Here is a 22083-nt window from a genome sequence, read left to right as displayed (position 1 = left end):
TATCGAAGTACCGCTGAAAAAAGTCATATATTAAATCAAATTAAATATCAAATAGCTCATACAGTCTTGTGTCTCAGTGAAATATATCTTGAAACTAGAAATTAGACAAACCTAATAAATTGTTAGGCTTTTTCTATTTTTTTATTTTCTGATGTGATATTTTAAATTAAATATTTTGTTATTATTTAAATTGTAATATTTTGTTCACACAATGGTATGTTTTTCATGTAGCCTGAAAGTGACTAGAAGGATATATATATTTATGTGTGTGTGTGTGTGTGTGTGTGTGTGTGTATTACATACAGTACATTCTAGACACACTTTAATCCCCATGACTAATATAGTCCTTATGTTAAAAGGAACAGAACAATGCTATTATTAATCAACAAGTCACTTGAGGTTTAAATGGCTAATTTATTACTGTTAGTGCTTTTTTCGTCCCTGTTCTTCTAAAATCAGTAAATCAGTGCATGTGTGCATTGCAGTTGCTTCCTCCAGTGACTGTCATGAAACACATACATGTACTTGTGAATATTTTATAACAATTTGAATCAGTCCATATCAATATGTTATGTTATGTTATCTATATTTTGCCCAGAAGTCTCCTTGAGGTTTTTAAACCTCAGTCTAATGGAAGGCCTGGACATGAAATGATCAATGCAGACTTTGAATGTTAAATGTAAAAGTGCCCCTATTATGCATTTTCTACTATTACCTTTCATGCAGTGTGTCATGTAGCTGTATGTGAACATAAACTATCTGCAAAGTTGTAAAGCCGACAGTGATCGATAAGTAAATTATTGTCTGTCAAAAAAAAAGAGTCGGCTCGCAATTGCAATAACATCATGTCAAAAAGACGATGTATCTTACGCTGTGAAAGTAAATTTGTTTTATCATATCTCATAATTACCACAAACTTGTCAACACTTGACACTTACCAATGAGAAACCTCCTGCTCCAGTCGTGCTTGTGAATCAGTCTCTTGTTGATCAGTCAGTTCAACCATTTCATCATCAGACTCCAGCTCAAGTTGGTAAACTACAATCCATACTATTTTTTTTATGTATTGACAAGTCTCTATGCTGGGCTATCATTCCGTCATGGCAATGAGGCATTTTGTTTCCAACACGCGCTGTACGCGGTAGACCAATCCGGACCAATCACAAAGGACTGCGCCATCTGACCAATCACAGCAGTGAGGGCTCATGGAAAGGAGGGGTTTAGAGAGTAGCGGTGGGAGATACCATTTATATTTGTTTTCGATATGTTAGTGATATTTTTCAAGGCAGTATCGTCGATACCGATACCGATATGATACTTTCTTTACTTTTATAAACTTTTAAATTATGAAATTAAATTACTAAGAGTAAAATGAGTACTGATAACCACTTAACTTTGTTTAAAACGCATTCAATATGCCTTCATTGTAATTTATTAGGTTATATTTTTGTTTACACCTGGTTCAAATATATATTTTTTTGTTTACACATGATTCAAATCTACAAATACTACAGTTGAACTATAGTCACTTTAGTAAAACCAGGGTTCATTTTAATAAGGGACTGCCAGTGACCGGCTGTTTTGACCTTTTTTATTCTGACAGTGTATGATTTCTAACAGGACATGATCAATATTATCTTTCAAGGTTAAATTTAAATAAATGCAATTGCACAAACTATGTAGGCTACAACTGAAATTTGTTTATTGTGAAATAACTCATGTAACTCACATAACATATGTGTGTGTGTTTTTTTTCCTGTCCTCTGATAAGCATTGTTCAGGGCTGCCATTCCCAAAAGCTTTAATGCTTTCTTATGATACTTTCGGGAAACGCAGCACTGTTTGAATGTACTGTCAGAAGTGAGTGAATATGCTCTGTGATGGATTGGTTCTGTCTTGCAACATTTGCGTGTGTTCAAATGAGAAGGAAAATAGTTATATCCTGCACAATTATTGTTAACATTGGTTATTTGTCCTATTGAATGCATATTGTATGCATTATTTTTTTATTTTTTTTGTTAAATAAAATCACTGGTAAATAAAACACACCTTAGTATCAATATGTTTTATTTGAGTATCAACACTTTCGATACTCGCGTCAGTATCAATATATATATATATATATATATATATATATATATATATATATATATATATAGACTGATTCTTTGAACTGCTTCGCACGAGTCGTTTATGAATCATTTCTAAATTAGGTAAAATGTAAGATATTTTCTGTGAAAACTAACGTGTTTTTTGACCTTGCATGCATGTAAAACTGTTTTAGGAGAATCATAAAACAATATTAGCAACCTTAAAAATTGTTTAATAGTGGCACTTTAATCAACATTCTAAATAAACAGCATTATTAAGACACTATAGTCATGTATAAATCTATCACAATTTGAAATCATATATGAGGTCAGAGCCATAATACAAAAATATGAATGACCAAAAAAATTACCTTAAACTTTGCCTGTTTGCAAGACTCTTACGTCTCATTGTACACATTGAAGAAGGTTTTTTTTTTTTTTTTTTTACGGAAGATTTTTGGACTGTGTTTTGTTTCATTTTCAAGTCTATTGAACAGTATTTCAAGGGAATTCAGTGAGCTAATATGATGGATCAGTCTGCCCTTAGATAAACAGTGCTTTATATTGGTTTTAGATTAATAATCCAAATGCAGCAGTTTCACCTGCACTAGTTTTTCACTTAATTTTTTACATCTCTTTCTCAGGAGTCAAAGCGTTACTGAGAGTTCAGTTCATCTGTCTTCTCTCAAATAAAGAGAGACTCCCTGCAAATACGTCTAATCTTCCTTACCTCTCTTTCATAACCATCACTTTTCCTTCTTTCCGTGGGACATGATACGCTCACTCTGTCAGCTCGAGTCTTATCGCTGTGTATAAAGGGTAAGAAAACACTGGGATGTTTGGTTTCTAATAGGCCTATGTGGTGTAATTGGCTAATTGCTTGATTTTTCTCTGAAGGGTTCTGTGTTCTGTCATAGAGGCAGGAGGCCATAAACACATATGAGTATCTCCCTCACTGTCAAGGCTTCCTATGCTGTGATAGGCTGAAGGCTGCACTGTCACTGCAGCTGATTGGCCGGGCTGAGGATGAATGGCCATGCTGACAACCAATGGGGCCAGATGAGGGTGAGCCGGGTGAGATATGGGACACCACATTCTTAAGCACTAATCAAATCTTATGAGCTTTCACTGATGGGTATGTGTTATGTTTGTTGATTTGCCTTCATTAGTCTTTACAACATGTCCATGTTCTTATGCATTTTTGTGCATGCGATGGATCATGTTGATAGACGGCTGTATAAATCCTGTGTGTAAAGGGGTTTTAGCCAGTGAGCGAATCAGTTTGTACTAAGAGTTCATATGCAGGAGGAACCAAGACTTGCCTCAATGGATTCAAACATGTTTTGCAGCAAGCTAATAAAGTTTATATTGAAGAGGTTCTGGGGTCAAAGGTCACCTGCTGCCCTCTGCTCAGCCTCCCCTCACCACTCCATCTAGCGCTCCAACAGGAGTGCTGAAAATAGCCTGTGATGGATGCAAATCTGAACATTACCCTTATTCCCTCCTCCTTTCTTAGTCTACCTTTCTCTGCTCATCAGACCATCTCTCGTCATCCCTGTTAGTCCAGATGAAGATGGATGTGGACAGTCAGTTATTTATGGATTAGGGCGGAGCTCTGAACCTTTATTGCCATTCTTTAATGTCCTGAAAAGGTCTTGGGTATGTTTCACATTCTAATTATTTTTCTACAGCTGCTTTAACTTTTTATTTATGATGTATTTCTTTTAAATATACACTACCGTTCAAAACGGGGGTTAGTTATTTTATTTATTGATTTAAATTTTTTTGAAAGTGTTGAACATTTTTATTCAGCAAGGATCAATTACATTGATAGAACGTGACAATAAAAAACATTTAGATTGTTACAAAAGATGTATATTTATAAACAAAACAGTTCTTTTAAATGTTGAAAATTAGTAATATATATGCTCAACGTTTGTGCCTTTTTTATTTCTATTTGGGTTTTCAACTTAAAACTTGTGTTTTGTAGTAAAGAGCTGCTTAGACACTTCTGTTCTGTTCTGTGGAAGCAAAAATTGTACATTTGTGAGAGATATAGTGAATTATTACTTTCACGTAAGCATACAAACATTCATACGCCTTAATGTTCTGTGAGAAACTGTTTCAGACGCACACGCATGCATACTGAGAGACGACGTGTCTAGTGGTCTGTGAGGCGGAGGTGTACGTGGTGGGTCTGTCGTGTGGGTAGACACACGTCCTAGGACACAGGAATCAGGAGGGGGTGTTCTTGTGCTCTGTTTTAGTCAACTTCCTCTCTGTGCCACAGAACTTCCTGTGTTGGTTCCGCGAAAGGAGACCCACTAGCTTCCCCCCGCGGAATGAGCACGTGTCTTGTTGTACATGTTGTAAGTCACTGCCACCTTCTACACTCAGCATTCTGTTTCTGCACCCTGTAGTCAATTAGACTGCTTCAGTATTTGTTTACACGGTGTAACTGTTATAAATGTGGCTACGTAAGTGTGTTTAGTGGGGTTTTGGTATCAATGGTATCAACAATTATGGGTCAATAATGTGATATTTTTGATACTCCATCCTGGTATTTATATATTTTAAAAAAGTATAAATGTAATTTAGTATGCAAGTATGCTATTTTATTAATCTAATTAATTAGTTCATCAATTTGTTAAAATTTATTTTGATATTTAATCAAGATAAAGCCAGGGTGATACTGGTATCATATGATAATAACGCCCCCCCCCCCCCCTCATATAATTGAATTATAATTTTATAATTAAATATATAATAATTATAATATCAGCTAATTTGACATTTTAAGTCATGTAAAGTTAGTTCCGGCTGTCAACTCCACAGAAACATTGTGGCATTCTTTTAATTAATAATGTGTGGTATCTAATATGTAAATAAATAATAAAAAACTTTTCTTGAACAATATATTGAAACATTTGTGGAAATAACAATTAAGATCTGTACACTAACATGTAATCAGGATGTAAAATGTCATGAAGTGCAATTTCATATGAACTGATATTTAAAAAATAATAGTTTTGAGATTATTTTTTTTTAAAGCACTTATTTAAAAATAAATGTAATTTAGACAATTGAGATGTGCACACTTACAATCCATTCTATATTGAGGATGCAGAATGTCATGTGGCGTGACTACATCTTAGCGAAATGTATGCATTAATTGTTACAAATAATCTTGAAATATATATTTAAAAACATTTTTGGAATTAATAATCAAGATGTGTACACTCACACAAATTCAAGTTGTGAGAAAAATGTTATTAACTTTTGCTTGGTTATACCACATGACATTTTTAGAGCCATTAAACTGAAACTTTTCTTAAAATGTTCTAAAAGTTTTTTTTTTAAGCCATATGAAACCAACAAGAATAGAAAGAGTACATTTTCTAAGAACTTATCACCAGATTTGTTTTGTTTGCACTCTTTTACATCATTGGCCTACGCTTTCATACAGCTACCAGAACAAAATACTCAAGCGCAGCCTCTGTCACTGGGACTGAAGGGCAAACAGAGACCGTCTGGATCGGTGAGGTCACCTGTGACCTGGAAAACACACTGCATTTTGCCGAAGCATGTGACAGATTAAAAGATTTTAAATCTATGGCACGTCCAAACAAATGTTCTAATGATTTAGGATATAGGCTTACATTTGAAATACACATAAAGTGAAATATATCTATTTATGCTACGGTAATTTTCCATCATTAGAAACGAAGAAATGGTGACTTGTGGATCTCTGTGTTAAGATTACCGTATTCTTTGGGGATTGGAAACCAAAGCTCCCCTGTTCCCGACCCCGGTCCTGTATCTTTCTTTCCTCTCTCGTTCTTGTTTGATGTCACTGTAAGTGGAGTCTCTGGGTGGGCTTGGACGGTATCGGATCTTGGACTGACTGACTGCTCCATCATGTTGTTTTCTGGCAGCACTACAGACAAATGATCAAGACACATCCATTCCTTTGCTCCGTAGCGGAACAGAGCGATCTGGCCATGCCTTGTGCTGCTAAACAGCAATGGACCTGGTTTCCATCCTTCCCATACCGGCAGATTTAAAGACATTATTTTGAGTTCATCAAAAGTAGTTTAAGAGCAGAAACGACATCACAACTTCCAATGGGAAATCATATATTGCCGCCACTGATGAATGTGTGTGTGGACGTGTTTGTTTATATGAAGCATCTCTACAGTGTGTGATAAAAATGTTAAGCATTCATTTTGAGTTTAGATTGACCCTCTGTTCAGTTGCTGTAATAAGTCTCACAGGTTAATCATTGTACAGCGCCCTCTTGTGACTGATAGCCGAACTGCATCAACACTTTAAATATTTACTTCTGTACTCCAATGAGTATATCATGCAGTTTCTAACAAGTTACAGTAAGCCTAAAAGTCTGCACTGAAAAGCTGAGAATGAACCTAGGACTAGGAATGAACCTAATTTAGGATCTAGAATCATAAAAACATCGCAATGTTAGATTAGTGTATAAAATAGTGACATTGATCATGTGACTCTGTACAAACAGTCAGATACTTTCTTTTTTTTATCCTTAAGATGTTCTTTGGATCATCTCAGAACATAATGAGCTTTTACACAATGCAGTCTGACTGTGTTTTGAGGTTCAAAAGACATTTTGAGGTTCAGGTATAGAACACTTTTTATATAAACAGTCAACTTTTCAACCAAATTTTTATGTTTAAAATATGTAATGGGGTGGGGGATATACCTGTATTCAATTAGTATAATCCTCAATGTAAGCATTTTCACCAATTATATTACAGGTTTGGATCCCATTGTATCAATTTTGCAATTATTTGCATCTGTTTTTATAGCAAAGTAATAATGCTTTGTTCGCAAAACACAGGTAGCCCATTGTTGTTTCATGTGAGTTGCCATTTTACGATGACTGAGCTTGTTTCTGCGGTGTTAGACGTCTTTTGAGTTACATAAACATTTATGCAGCAGTATTTTTTAAAGGGGGATTCACCATGTCTTGTAAATCTGTCTCATTCTTTGAAGTCTTATCTGGCTCCAGACATGGATCGTAGTGCTGCTCTGATCCTGTGGAATCCCAGTCCCTCCTGTGTGTGCTTGTGTGTGTTCCTGCACTATGAACAGGCCCAGAAAACCCTGGTGCGTATTTTACTATTGAATGATCGAGCCATGTAATTATTACAATTCTAAAATATAAAACACTTTTTTAGTTAGTTATTTAAAGTTGTGCATTAACATGTATAAATCGTACTTTGGCAACTTTGGATTGTATTGCTTTGTTTTGATATGTATGTATGTATTTATTACCAGTCCATTTTAAACAAACTATTGTTATTAGAGAGGGTAAATAACTATTTCTTTATGTGTAAAGCCAGTGCATTTTAGACTAACCATACAAGTCAGTTCAACTTCAATTTATGTCAAATAATAACACACCCAGTACTATACTGCTATTGATGCTGCTTTTTTATATAATATGAAATCCGTTAATAATTACAACCGTATTTGCAATATTTAAAAGCAATCCCTGTCTTTGTTCATTATAGTATGTGAATATTGATGAATGGTACATGTGTCGACCCCATAGGCCTCTACACTGTTTAAACCTGTGCTGTTAACTCCACCCAGTGGACAAAAAAAAGGTCACATCTCAGAGCTCTACAGCTATTTTGCAGATTTTCCACTTTGCTTCATGAACCTGAGAAACCAGTTTGCATCTGTAACCATTTGGAGATTGGATCTTTTTGGCCCCTCTATAAATCCATATATGCAATCCATATATGTTATTCTCCAATCCATTTGTTATTCTCCAAAATGTAATTATATAAAATAGACACATTATAAAGTTGACATAAATCTGGTTTAGTCTAGAGTGGAATAGTGTGCTCATAAGCTGCATATGACTAACAGTCCTATTGGGGTGGAGATGCACAGCTCACTGACCTGGTCTGTCTGGTCCTGCAGAATCTGACATTACCTTCATATGTCTTGCTGACTTCTGGTGTCATTCTCTCAGAGCTGCATTGTATAGGTTTGAATAACTCACACTGGACCAGAGCCCAGCTGGTTCATCATATTTAATATGCTTAACGGTGACCTGGCCTGTTCATTCTCCTATAGACCCAAGTTTTTTGTGTGTGTGTTGTTAAAGTGATTCCTTACTTCAAATGTATCGGCCAGGATATATGAAGTGTGTCTCTGTTTTGAAGCAGATTTTTCTCATGTCTTGCACTGATTTTGGTTAAAAAACATGGGATGATGGAGTTGAGATTTAATATGGACCTGTTTATGAGGAATTACTAAATTGCAAGGAAGCATTTGTCATCAACATATCATGATGACCGATCATTTATGGACCAACAGTAGTGTTCTAGGCACACTTTCAAAAGGTTCTCTGAGGAGCCCATAGGTTTCTATAAGAGCTGTATTTCCTGTCAGTGCTTATATCAGTAACAGCATCATAAAGAGCGGTTTAAAGGCACAATGAGACAGAAGTAGCGACAGATCTCTTCTTCTATATTGTGACGTACATCTGAGTTAAATGGGTTAACGACAAAAATGTAGAGCAGTGACTTGGTTCTGTCCATTGGTTGTTGATTGAATGGAGGCAGATCTGAACGTGAGCTTCCAGTCAGTTGTAATAAGGGGCAGAGTTTAAGAGAACTAAATGATTGGAGAAGTCCAGAATGCATCAAGAGTAAAATTATGAGATAAAAAATGAAATATACACATGGATGATTGATTCACAAACAGATCAATAAAACATAAATTTGCAAAATTTTGTTTCATTCTGCCATAAATTTATATATACCAATGCATTCACTTGAGATTTTTGCAGCTCACTTTCAGAGTTTCTCTGAAACCCTTCTCCTTTCCCAGCTCCACCTATATAGATTTTATATGCTATTTATACAGTAGCAGTATACCCTCAGTACTCACAGCACCTTATCGCCAAATGCATTGGCAGTAGCAAGTTCCTGTACTTTCTTGCAGCACCAGCAGCAATAATCTACAACTACAGTACAGCAATAACCAACAGCAGCAGCAATTTAGCAGCAGCAGCAGCAGCGTAGCAGATCTATTCCGCCAAGACCAAATACATTAACATTGTCATATCCATCACCATGCCAAAATCTTCAAGAGTGTTCATGATTGAAATATATATGTGTGTAGGGGTGAGCAATATGACCAAATATCACAATATGAGTAATTTTATTTCACGGTAACAATATATGTCACAATATAGTTATTTATGCTTTAAATAAGGCCTTAAAAAAATCTCTTTTTGATACCATAAAAATTTCATAATTTTTCCCACCAGTTTTAATATCACAAAAAGAGTAATACTACCCTAAAAAAATAAAGGTCACTGAAGAAAACTAAACCGTAATTGATGATTATATAAGAATAAGAAAATATTAGAAGCAATAAATAAGAGATGTACACTGTATAAAGATTTGTAATCAAATCTATAAAAAAATGCACATTCTTTACTGTGTAAAATAAATATATAAGTGATATGTAGTTGCATATAGTTACATAGTTATAGTTACAGATATAGATATATACTTACAAAAGTGATTTAGTCAAGATTTTGTTGTTTGATGATTAACATGAATGACGGACAGCAGTAATATTAGACTGCTGTCACTTTAAGAGCTGCCTGGATCCAAACTGTTACACATATTTTCTTTCTCAGCTGTTTGCTGGCCTTTTAAATCACTGTGTTTATGAGGATTTTTGCAAAGGTGAACATTCTGACACATACAAGCGTGCGTATTTAACGATTCAAGGCTTATAAAGTGGCAAAAATAACTCAATACTCCCAAGCTCTGTCTTCATGTGCAAGCCTCTCTGACTGCATTTAGAAACCGTTTCTCAGACAGTACATGCATATAGCATAATGAGTTCTCTTTTGAGTGACATGACATTCAGCCAAGTATAGTGACCTATACTCAGAATTCATGCTCTGCATTTAACCCATCCAAAGTGCACACACACAGAGCAGTGAACACACACACTGTGAACACGCACCCGGAGCAGTGGGCAGCCATTTATGTTGCTGCACCTAGGGAGCAGTTGGGGGTTCGATGCCTTGCTCAAGGGCACCTAAGTCATGGTATTGCCGGCCCGAGATTCGAACCCACAACCCTAGGGTTAGGAGTCAAACTAGGCTGTTTGCGTTTCAACAGCTTAAAATAGCTTGTTTTAAAACTGCAATGCTTAAAGTAACACTCCACTTTTTTGAAAATAGTGGAAAATAGCTCATTTTCCAACTCCCCTACCGTTTTCGAATCCATTCAGCTTATCTCCGGGTCTGGCGCTAGCACTTTTAGCTTAGCATAGATCATTGAATCTGATTAGACCGTTAGCATCTCACTCAAAAATAACCAAAGAGTTTCTATATTTTTCCTATTTAAAACTTGACTCTTCTGTAGTTACATTGTGTACTAAGAATGACGGAAAATTAAAAGTTGTGATTTTCTAGGCCAATATGGCTAGGAACTATGCTCTCATTCCGGCGTAATAAGGAACTTTGCTGTCGTACCATGGGTGCAGCAAGTGCAGTGATAATACCAGCGATTTTGTGTAGTTGCAGCAACAACAGAGTTGCAGGGGACTATTTTCAGGCACTGCATAATATCATTGCTCCTGTTGCACCCATGGCAACTTTTCGTTTTCCATCGGTCTTAGTACACGAGATGCTAATGGTCTAATCAGATTCAATGATCTATGCTAAGCTAAGCTAAAAGTGCTACCGCCAGACCCAGAGATTGGCTGAATGGATTCGAAAATGGTAAAAAAACAACTGTTTAACTCTAGGGGAGTTGGAAAATGAGCCTATTTTTTTTTTTTTTAAGTGGAGTGTTCCTTTAAAAACTTGCGAGTGACAGCAACGTCATAAGAACGTGTAACCACAATAGAGTGATTACAAATATCTGATTAATATGGTTTTGCTACAAATACCATTTATTAGCCATGATTAATGTAGTAAAACCATAGTTAAACGTGAGGTTGTTTTTCATTTACACCATACAGTATATCATTGTTTTTACAGTAGTTACTATAGTAAAACCATGGATCATTTACCTATGGGTGCACAGTAGGACAGGAGTCACCTTGTTAGGAGGTTCTCAGGTGTGGAGATCAGAGGAAAGCTCCAATGCTGCTTCAAGACTGTCATTTTGATGGCATGGTTTTTGCAAAGTGACATATGACTTAATACAGATCATTCAGTATGATGATTTATTATCATGAAATATGAGGGTTTAAAAAGACAAATTTTCCTCCTCTTTATTTAGTATGTAGTAAATAAATGCTAATAAAAACTTTCCCATGTTACAGCAACAAAGTTGAATAAATGCATCGCTAGTTCATTGAGATTAAAAGAGCAAATCAAAGCATAATAAAGAGGCTTTGTGTGTCTAAAGCTTCTCTATATCCTTCTGAGGATTTTTTTTTCTTTGTGGCTGGGCAGGTTTAGTGGGATTTCAGCAGGACCGGTTTATCCAGGGCAGAACTGGTGTTTGTGTGCAGCGGCAAGGAACTGCTCAAACCTGTTTTCCTCGTCAGTGGAGAGAAGAAGGAGGGGCTGCTTGGAGAGCAGGAGGAGGAGAGGAGCACAGGGCGTACTGTATGTAACTCTTTTTTAATCTTTCCTCTCTATTTCGTTCTCATTCCCATTAGTTTTCAATGTGATATTGATTTGGCTCTCTGGGGGGCTCCGGGTGACACTGACTTGACGAGGAGGCCGACAGCATCGCGTGATTGGCAGGTGACGTGATTGACGTCCACAAGGTGGCACAGGGTGAGTGGACTGCTCGTTTCTCCTGAACACACTGTATTGACAAGATATTATGTGTTTTGGTGTTTGTTTACTGAACTGTTGCATGATGTGATCAGTCATCAATAACGCAACACATCATACATACAAAAACACAATCACTTATTATTTAAGCTATTTCAGTTGGGTGGGGCGACGTGTTATGTTTTTCTATTTGATCAGTGATATGAATTAGCATTTTCCGTTCACATGACTATTTTAAGTAATAAAATTATTGTTTACTAAGTTTCTCTCTTTATATGAATTAAAATATTTAGAATATTAAATAATCACAACCATTTTTTTGATATGATAATCATTAAAAAACAATTTAAAAGTAATAATTGAATACTGATAAGATTGAGTGCATTGATATTGTATCATAAACTCATTACAGATTCTCAAAGTTTAACATTTGTTTGCAACTTCCTCTCCCTCTCTCGTCTCTCTGTCTCTCTCTCTCTCTCTCTCTCTCTCTCTCTCTCTATCACTCGCTCACATCTTTGTCTCTCATCTCTCTCATATTTAGATTGTCCTGCCCTTGGTAATATAACAGGTATTAAACTGAAACATGTAAAACACAAACATCCGTCAACTGCCAACAAAAAACAAAACCCTGGCAAAATCATAGGCAGAGATTGCGCAATGTCAGACCTGATCCACCAATCTATCTCAGAAGCATACTTCCTCATGTATATTAATAAATAATAGTATGCCACAGGCCTGTTCAAAGACTCCACTTCTCCATCGGGGTTGACTTAACTGACTGATTTAGTATCAGTAGATACAGTAGATCAGTAGTATTTGTAGATCAATTACAGTATACATTAAATATAATCTCCCAATTATTTAGTGACACTGTGAATGACCTCTGACCCCAAATGTCAAAGGTACTGAGAGTCAGAGGTCAGATGTGTACCTATGTACTGGTATATTCTAAATTGTTAGTTATCATTTTTGCAAAAAGTCAGTTCAAAGGAGTGTGTTTAAAACATTGGTTTGTGTGTGTGTGTGTGTAGACGTGTGTGAAAAGTGAAGTTGCAGTTCTGAAAGACAGGTTCCCTCTTGCTCCCGCAGCTGTAACGTTCAAAACTGTTATTTAACGTATCCCGACATGCAGAGAGAGCGAAGGAGCATGCGAAAAGCACTCAGATCAAAATGCAAAAAAAGATTGGGGCGGGTGGGGGGGTGGGGGTAACCACACCCTCCCAAGAGCCCTCAGTGACTTGTTGTATGTTTACAGGCAGAAGTCATGCAGATGGGGTTAAAAAATATAATGAGTCATTATAATGTATTCAGATGTTGTTATACAGTTCCTACTTTGCATTTAAGTGAAACACCCTGTTTTACTAGAAAGTGTGTTTGTGTCCCATCAGTTTTAAGAGAAGTTATGCTCTCTACTGTACAAAAGTATGGGGTCGTGTTCACCAAGGCTACATTTATTTGGTCAGAACTACAAAAAAAAAAAAAAACTAATATTGTGAAATATTATTACAATTTAAAAGAACTGTTTATCTATTTTAATCTATTTTACAATGTATTTTATTTTTGGGATGAAAAGCTGAATTTTCCGCATCATTACTGACACAGTTTTCAGTGTCACATGATTCTTCATACATCATTCTGATATACTGATTTGCTGTCACTTTTGATCAATTCAATGGTTCTTTGCTGAAGAAAAGTATAAATTTCTTAAAAAAAAAAAAAAAAAAAAAGAAGTCCATAAACTTTTAAATGGTAATGTGTATATGAAATACATTCACAGTTCAGTGCATTTCAATTAAACATTGGCCATTGCGTCTAGGGCTTTACATCAACCATGGAGATCATCTGGAATTTAGTTTCAAAGATCTTTAAGGCAGTCATTTATGAGGTGTAGGAGTAGACATTTGTAGATAGCACAGGCCGGGTAAGATAAGCTGAACGTTGTCTTATTTAGATGTTAATGTTGTATGTGTCAAATTGAAACCCATTTGTAAGCTATCTGCGTATTACAAGGGTTATAAATAAACTTCCTTATCCTGTTTGTTTTTAGATGCTATCACAATCATGTTGTGGTAATTCCGTCTCTCCTTATTTCTTACTCTCTCCTTCTCTCTTCTACACACAGTCATGCATGCATACACAAATAAAGTTAGGCCTGCGGTGTACAACTTGCAGAACCAGTTTGGCAAGAGCAGGTTTTAATAGCCTTGGTATATATGAGTGTAGAAATGTAAGCTCGAATTTTAACAGGTATTATTGCCAGGGCAACAGCAAAACATGATCTGGCAGCAATTGTACCCTAACCATGCATTGATTTAACAAATATTTATTTTTTAATGTTTTCCTTTTATTATTCCTTCCTATCCTTATTCAAAGGAAGACGAGTGAAGAGGCAAGTGTGAAGGAACACTAGCATGGCTCTGGAGAGCTTTCCTGAACTCCTGCAGAAACTGCGGGAAGTGCATGAACACGAGTTAGAGGGTAAGACCAGCCAATATTTTTTTTTTTTTTTTGAGATTTTGCCAATAGGCATCTTCTCAAACCAATGACCAGTAATAACTATGAACAGTAAAAACAAATAGATAACTATTGGTCACATTTACTCTTGCTCAACAAAATTTATCAGATGAAATCCAGTCATTTCAAATAGGAATCTGCAAGCTCAGGAGTTTCGCTTGAGGGCAAAAAAAAAAAAATCCCCATTCAGATTTTTCTCTTGGTCACATGAATTTGCCGCATTGACAAACAGAAACCTGCTTGGTTTGAAAGTGACTTCTGTGTGAGTTTTGCTTCATAAATGGATGTTGGACCTATTGTTGCAATCAAAATTTGGTAGTTTATGTTGTTTCAGGGTTGGCATCATCTGAGGTCTTCTGAGAGGTTGGCATCATCTCTTCTCAGGTGTTCGGTCATCTCAGGTCTTTGTTAGGGCTGGATCCAGACTGATGCATGTGTAATTTCTAGTTACCATGGGATGTGGCAGAAACAGATAAACAAATAGAGACATAAATAGTGTAGCTGCTGTTCCAACCAAGCAATAGAAAAAAATTAAATCAATAAAACAATGTTATGAACTCACAAACACTTAAATTAGGAGCATTTTGAGTATAAATCTGACATTATTTAATTCAAGTTTATTTGTATAGCGCTTTTTACGATACAAAACATTGCAAAGCAACTTTATAGAAAATTAAGTTTCTACAATATTTAGTAGTAGCTTATACGTGGTGATCAGTTTATGTGCAAATGACAGGAATTTTCAGAAAAAAGTGTATACAAGACATAGTCAACCATCATGTCATTCCAAGCCTTTTAGACTTTTGTCTTTTTTCCTGAACACAAAAGGCGATAGTTTAATGAATAAAGGTGGGGTGGATTCAACACTGTGGCATTACATCGTGACTGACATTAATGTTTCATAAAGCACCCAAAAATGTCAGCATAAATAAGCCTGAACTTGATATTTTAAGGAATAGTTGACCAAAAAAATGAGCTGAAAATGTACTCAACTTGAGGCATTCCAAGATGTAGATGAGTTTGTTTCTTCATTAGAACAAATATGGAGAAATGTAACATTTCATCACTTGCTCAGCAATGGATCCTCTGCAGTGAACGGGTGCCGTCAGAATGAGAGTCCAAACAGCTGAGAAAAACATCACAGTAATCCACACACCTCCAGTCAATCAAACTTGTGAAGTAGTAATAAACTGCATGTTAACTTGTATTTTGTTCGAAAACAACAGTTTAAAGATAAAATGTCTTAATTATGACTTTTTCTTTAAAGTTAACTCATAAGAGCTGTCACTTCTTTCCTATGTGCCATCTAATGCTTCACACTCCAGCTGTCCAGATTCACTGTGTTCTCTCTTTCTACAGGATGGCAAGAGAAAGTACTGGAGCTGACAAATAAAAAGAATATGTGAGTGTGAATGCCATATTTTTCAAGCTAAAAACATAACTGACATCATAATTGAAATCTACTTCAATAATGGTTTATGGGCATTCTGTTGTAGCGATGCAAAGCGCATGGAAGAACTTTACAACAGGAACCAGCAGATGAAAGAACAGCATCGGATTCTTACTGAGAACATCAAACAGCTGGAGAACAGGTGTGTGTGTGTGTGTGTGTGTGTGTGTGTGTGTGTGTGTGTGTGTGTGTGTGTGTGTGTGTGTGTGTTGTGTGTGTGTGAGAGAGAGAGAGAAAGAGAGAGAGAGAGAGAGAGAGAGAGAGAGAGAGAGAGAGAGAGTCATTCTTAAATGTGATCTCGTGCACCACTGCCCACACTGGATGTGTCTGTCGATCCTCAGGTTGCGGGCCGGGTTGTGTGACAGGTGTACAGTCACTCAGGATGTGGCTAAAAAAAGGCAACAGGAGTATGAAAACTCCCAGCTCCAGAGTCTGCAGCACATCTCTCTAATGGGTGAGCTGTAAATAGAGCCTTAAAAATGTTGATTTGTTCTATGCAAAAATCACAAAAAGATTTCTTTTGAGATGTCACTAATCTAATCAGGTTTTACACACATGCTATGTTGCTGCTGTAATATCCTAGTGACATAAAAATAAAAATAAAAGACGGAAAAAAATACATTATTTTTTTTAAATACAGTAAACAGTACTGTTTGAAATACCTTTTATCTATTTTATAATGTTATGTTTTTATTTACTTTTATCAAGCAAGGATCCATAAATTGATCAAAAGTATTAATTTCTTAAAATAAAATACAAATCATAGTGATATTCTTGTTTACTGCTGCAGTGAGTGAGATGAATGCACTAAAGAAAGAAAACAACAGACTAAGAGAGGAGCTGAAGGGCTTGAGGGATCCATCAAAGTAAGTGGCCAGTTTCCTCATCATGCTTCCTTGCCATATTTGTGCAAGTGTTTCCTGTTGTGTCTCATTTGCAAGTCCTGATCCTATCATTTAGTGGCACGATCCGATTTACTGTACCTGTAACCACGCAGCACTAGCCAACATACTGTGGTCTGCACCAAATTTTGTTAAAATATCTTTCGCTCGATGTTAGTCACTTGTGGTCAGAGCCGTTTAACAGACTGGTACAATGTATTGTATATAATAGACGTGTAAATAAACTCCCTGCTTCCCCTTTCAGTCAGCAGAACGGTCATTCAGAAGATGCAATCACCCCAGAGGTCAAGGTGTCACCGGACTCGGCCGTGGCTGCTGTGACTTTACTGGCCTCAGGGCTGAAGTCCAGCCAGACTCCACCAGGGGACGCCACTGTGCCTGCAGCATCTGTCAAACACAGCCCAACACACAGCCTGGGTAAGTTACGGAAGAATTTCTGACAACCAATGCTCTTTTATTCTGATAATACTTTAGATGATCATAGATTATAGATTTTACTTTACCTCTACTGAATATCTTGACTATATCTTAGCTTGTCACATCTGATTATTATTACTATTTTATAAATAATGTTCTTTATCCTTTACAGAAAAAGCTTCTGAACACAAACTTATGCAAAGCTGGGGCAGGGTGTTTTCATTTGTAAGATATAATTTGTTTTTGCTCTCTTTTGAAATTGGTTGTTTTATGGTAAATCTTGTTTCATTGTTTGCTGAAATTTGTGTTTCTCTCTTTCAGGAGTCGAATAAGCCCGTGTTGCCCATCTCAAGATGGGGCACAGACCACGGTGCTGAAAAAAGGTGAGACAGCCATTTTGTGTGTGCTCAGAAAACCGTATATCAGTAGTTTAAACTAATATGGTTTCAAACGCATGATTTCCGTGCTATTTACATGATAACCAAAACCAAACAGATGTTTTTAGCAGAGTGTTTGAGTTACGAGCTGTAAAGACACTGTTCTATTCTGGATAAGGGGGCGGGGAGCAGCAGCTCTTTTTCTTTTGAAGATACATGCACGAAAACAGCGTGTTTCTGCTTCCACTCAAAATAGGCATTTGAGTGGAAATTATATTATAAATGGTCTGTGGGGTATTTTCAGCTTAAACATCACAAACATATTCTGGGGACATATTTTATATTTTTTATATATAACATATTTTAAAAAGGGGCATAATATGTCTCCTTTAAGGTGATGCGTCTTAATTATTCCCCTCATACATCCACAGACCTTCCAGCGTGGACTCGGTTGAGCACAGACAGTCCCCTTTGTCTCCTTCTCTTCCATCCCCTCTTAGACTACTGAAGAACAATCCTATTTTTTCTTCTGTTGGCTCTGAGGAACGTAGCAGCCGGCAACAAATCCACACCCCCGTCCCCTTTCGACCACTTCCGATCAAGACCGGTCGCTTGTCTATCCCGTGGTCGCTCTCAGAATCTACTGACTGGGTAACGGTAGCGGCTGGCGGCTCTGGTGTTGGTAGCGGGATAGCCGTTCACCCAAGCCAGACCCCAATTCCCAGCTCAAACATACTGCGTTTCCCTAAACTGGTCCCACCAAGCAGTGGCCACCAGTCTCGCACACATGGCCCAACACCTAGCGGTCTGAGGCCCTGGTCCCGCAGAAACCTGTCAGAGCATGCAGAGAGTAGAGAAAATAGAGTGACAGAAGCTGTTACAGCGCCGCCCCAGTGGAAGCCTTCAGCAGTGCAGCCAGAGAGGGTTTTTGGAGAGAATCTGAGAGAGGATGAAGAGGAAGCACCGTTAGACCTGTCTGAGTCGGGCCGTTCAAAAAGCAAAGAGAAAGAGAAAACACACTTACAGAGTTATGTATCTTCGTCTTCATCTTCCTCACCACCTGCTACACTTTCATCGTCATCTCAAAGCCCATCAAGCTCTCAAAGTGACCAGCAAACACCAGACAATAATACACAGGTAAACTTCAAATAATGCTGAAATATCTCCTCATTAAAGACATTCCTTTGGTTTAGACAGTTTTAATGAGTGTACCTTGTTAATACCTGAACAGAAAATCTTATTAAAATTACTATCATGAAAATATGTTAATTATACTTATAAACTGCGTATCATAGTATACCATTTAAGCTAAAAATACACAAGTTAAACATTTTCTTTTTTTAATGCTTTCAGTTAGTTTTCACTTTGTGAGCTAACTGCTTAGCTTAATGCTAGCTTGGTTAAGAAATACTCGGCTAAACTACCATAAAACAACAAATTAAACTTTTCCCTTTCTTTAGTTTGCTTTCATTAAAGCAGGCTACCATGGTAGCCTACCAGTGTAGAAAAAAAAAGTTATGAGCTAATACAATATAATGCAGTCCTTGCTCTTTGACATGGAAAAGTTTCAGCTTTGTCTTTGTTTTGTATACTGCATACTAATGTTTCTTTGTGTTTGCATTGTTCCTGTTTACGAAGGCCTGGGCATATAGAAAAAAAATGATATTGTGGTTTTGTAAAATCAAGGCCATGTTGTATTGTTTCGTTCCTTCATTTAACGTAGTTACATTGTGGCCACAATTTAAATAAAAGAGCAAATTAGCACAACAAGGTTATGACCACTGATCTATAATAGAGAGTCATATATAGATGAGTGGCTACGACTGACCTAAAATGAATGAATTCATGTTTTAGCAACAAACTCTGTACAAAATTGTATTTATGAGTAAAATTAAATGGCCTATGATCTTCGGTTCACATTACCCAACAGGAGGAAGCACAGGAAACACATCAGGAACTGGAAGAGGTAAAGGAAGGTGAAACATCTCCAGCAGCTGAAACGTCTGTCAGCTCAGAGAAGAAGAAAATCCCACCGCTAACCATTTCCCTGCAACCAGGTAAAGCTTCACTCTTGTTGGTTGGTTTAGGTTTATTTGGATTGTGCTATGTTGAACTGGACTGTTTTGCCTTACAGTTGTGGTAATGGAGACGCTTAAATCAGGAGTACAGGTAATCTTAGCACTGAATTTATGTTATGTGATTTAATTTCAAACACATTTATGAGATCAGCTCTAACTTCTGCTTTGTTGTGGCTGGTGGTGAAGTTGTCTGATCATGGCAGCAGACCAATGGAGCAAGAGGAGAAAGAGAACAAAAACCTTGAAACAAGCAGAAAAAGACTTGGGCAGGATACTGATGGTAAGAGATCATATTCTAATCATTTATTTATTCTTTATTCAACTAATACATTAAGCATCTTCTAAATTATGTAACTTTTATTGTTGTATCTTAGCTTTTTCCCAGTGCTCAGTAAAGGAGAAGAAAATTCGTCTGAACCGGGGAAAAAATGTAGACTCGGAGCAAGGATGAAGGTCTCATTTATTTATCTCTGTTTTACGTTAATTGGCTTTAAGTATTTTCACAAATGTTTTTCTTCATATATATATATGTATATGTTTTTTTATATATACAGGCAATGGATTCAGCTATGATCTAGTTGCTGTGGTTATGCACACACCCATTTTTCCTTCCACCCTTCGCTGCCAGTTTCCAAGTTCCAATCTCTGGTGTTCGCTTTAGTTTTCCAGAAAAACCAACACTAGACTTCAGCTTCATCTCTGTCAACATAATTCTCATGTATCAAAGAGAGAATACATAATGCAGTCCAGACTGGAATTAAATAAGATTTATTAGTAGCATGTGCAGCTATATCGTTATACTGTACATGGGTAAATTTGTGCTGGATGAATTGGTTACTTCATTGATTATGAATGAAGTATTAAATCCACTGGATAATCCACTGGTGGTGGTTGAGAAGAGACCATAATCCCTCCCCAACCCCCTCCCAACACACATGATTGTAAAGCACTTTGAGTATACAGCAATACACAATAAAGCGCTATATAAATGCATCATTCATTCATTGAGTCAATTTCCCAGCAATCTTTAGCTGTAGCAAAAACAGGAAGTTTTAACTGTTAATAAACTTATCAGCTAGATATGTTTTAATTTCCTCTGTTTCACTTTCTTTTGTAACATCACAGGTTATTAATAAGCACATATAGCATGAGTACATATAATTGCTTGCTGTCTTGTGTTGTGAACATTGTCATGTCGGCTCTCAGTTTACTGTATGTTCATTCTCTCTATCATGTAAAAGGGGTCGCATCTCGTCTAGTTTTGTCTCTGTCTGAGCACTACAGCCTGCTTCTTGCAGATGTGAAGAAAAAAGAAAAACCATCAGCTTCCCCTTTTGGTTTTTTTGAGATGTCAAGCATATATTTTGTAATAGTGAATTTTCCACTTGCAGCTGCAAAAGGAGGAAGGGTAAAACTTTGATGAAAAAGGTATACTTTTTGGAACTTTCTGTGCCGTCGTTTCAAATTAGCTGTAAACCTTTCCTTTGCACTATTTTTAGATGGTTTTAAGTGATCATTTGGAGATTATCTAATACTAAAATACTCTGTATCGTTAGTTCCTCAACTACAAATATCGAATTACATTCAATTATAAGAGCCTTGCATAAACTGATGGCTGTGGTCAAACTTTGTGAACGATCACCCGTAGTGGTTTAGGATGTGGGAAACACCTGCGTTGTTGCAGGAAGAGCGTAAATCATTTTCGTAAATCAAGTGTCGTTGGAACAATTCAGAATTTTCTCTTGAATATGCCAATCACCATAACACTCGACCTGCTTAATTTTGTATACTGAACAAAGGTGTATGAGTTTAAAGTACAAAGGTAGAAATCTTAATTAAAACCCTTGCATCAACAGATCACACCTGACTTTGTTTTCTAATTTTTTTTTTAATAGGAATGTTTTATTTGATCCATACACATATTTTTTGTTTAATATTCCTAGCTGTCCGATTTCTTAGTATTTGCACATCAAGGATGAAGCTGTTTTAAATAAGAGGTAGATTATATTTGCCTGTTTATTATGTTTCTCTTTCTCTGTCTCTTTCAAAAGAAGAGGGCGTTTAATCTCATCATCTGATAGAGGATTATTCTGTCCTTGTTTAACTGTGAGGCCAGACCAACTGTTTGTCTGTTTCCAATCCAGGAATACATCTGTGTTTCTGTCTGTGGTTATGCACTATAGATACACTCAGCTCGCTCTTCTAATCTGTTCTCAAGATAATCTTATATAAATCTGCCTTCATTTTTATTTTTTTTGTTACATTTTTCCCATTTATTTTAACTATGCCATCACTTTTATTTGAAATCGCTCTTATCATTTATCAAAATTTCAATGATTGTTTGACTGAACGTTGTCTCTCTCTCTCCCTCCCTCCCTCTCTCCATCTCTCAGAAGTGGTGACATTGCAAAAGGTTTTAAACAGCTATTTTTTTTGCAACCTTC

The 22083-nt window shown here is 36.6% G+C and overlaps 1 protein-coding gene across 2 annotated transcripts; it reads left to right on the top strand.

The window, feature by feature from the left end:
* The first annotated feature begins 11677 nt into the window (after positions 1–11677).
* Positions 11678–21492, top strand: LOC132118027 (RBBP8 N-terminal-like protein). Of its 2 annotated transcripts, XM_059527502.1 has the most exons (15): positions 11679–11898; positions 14275–14379; positions 15775–15817; positions 15912–16007; positions 16207–16319; positions 16656–16731; positions 17012–17184; positions 17357–17409; positions 17506–17567; positions 17993–18698; positions 19492–19618; positions 19696–19730; positions 19826–19919; positions 20014–20092; positions 20194–21492. In XM_059527502.1, the coding sequence occupies exons 2-14, from the start codon at positions 14313–14315 to the stop codon at positions 20088–20090; spliced, it is 1722 nt and encodes a 573-aa protein (XP_059383485.1). In that variant the 5' UTR covers positions 11679–11898; positions 14275–14312; the 3' UTR covers positions 20091–20092; positions 20194–21492. The 2 variants fall into 2 exon arrangements, with proteins under 2 accessions (XP_059383484.1, XP_059383485.1); XM_059527501.1 differs by lacking the exons at positions 20014–20092; positions 20194–21492 and having other exon boundaries at positions 11678–11898; positions 14279–14379; positions 19826–20010.
* Positions 21493–22083: the final 591 nt, after the last annotated feature.

The sequence above is a fragment of the Carassius carassius genome, chromosome 37 (assembly GCF_963082965.1).
Source record: "Carassius carassius chromosome 37, fCarCar2.1, whole genome shotgun sequence".
Lineage (NCBI taxonomy): Eukaryota > Metazoa > Chordata > Actinopteri > Cypriniformes > Cyprinidae > Carassius > Carassius carassius.
The sequence above is the reverse complement of the archived record's forward strand: the minus strand, read 5'-3'. Positions and strand labels throughout refer to the sequence as shown.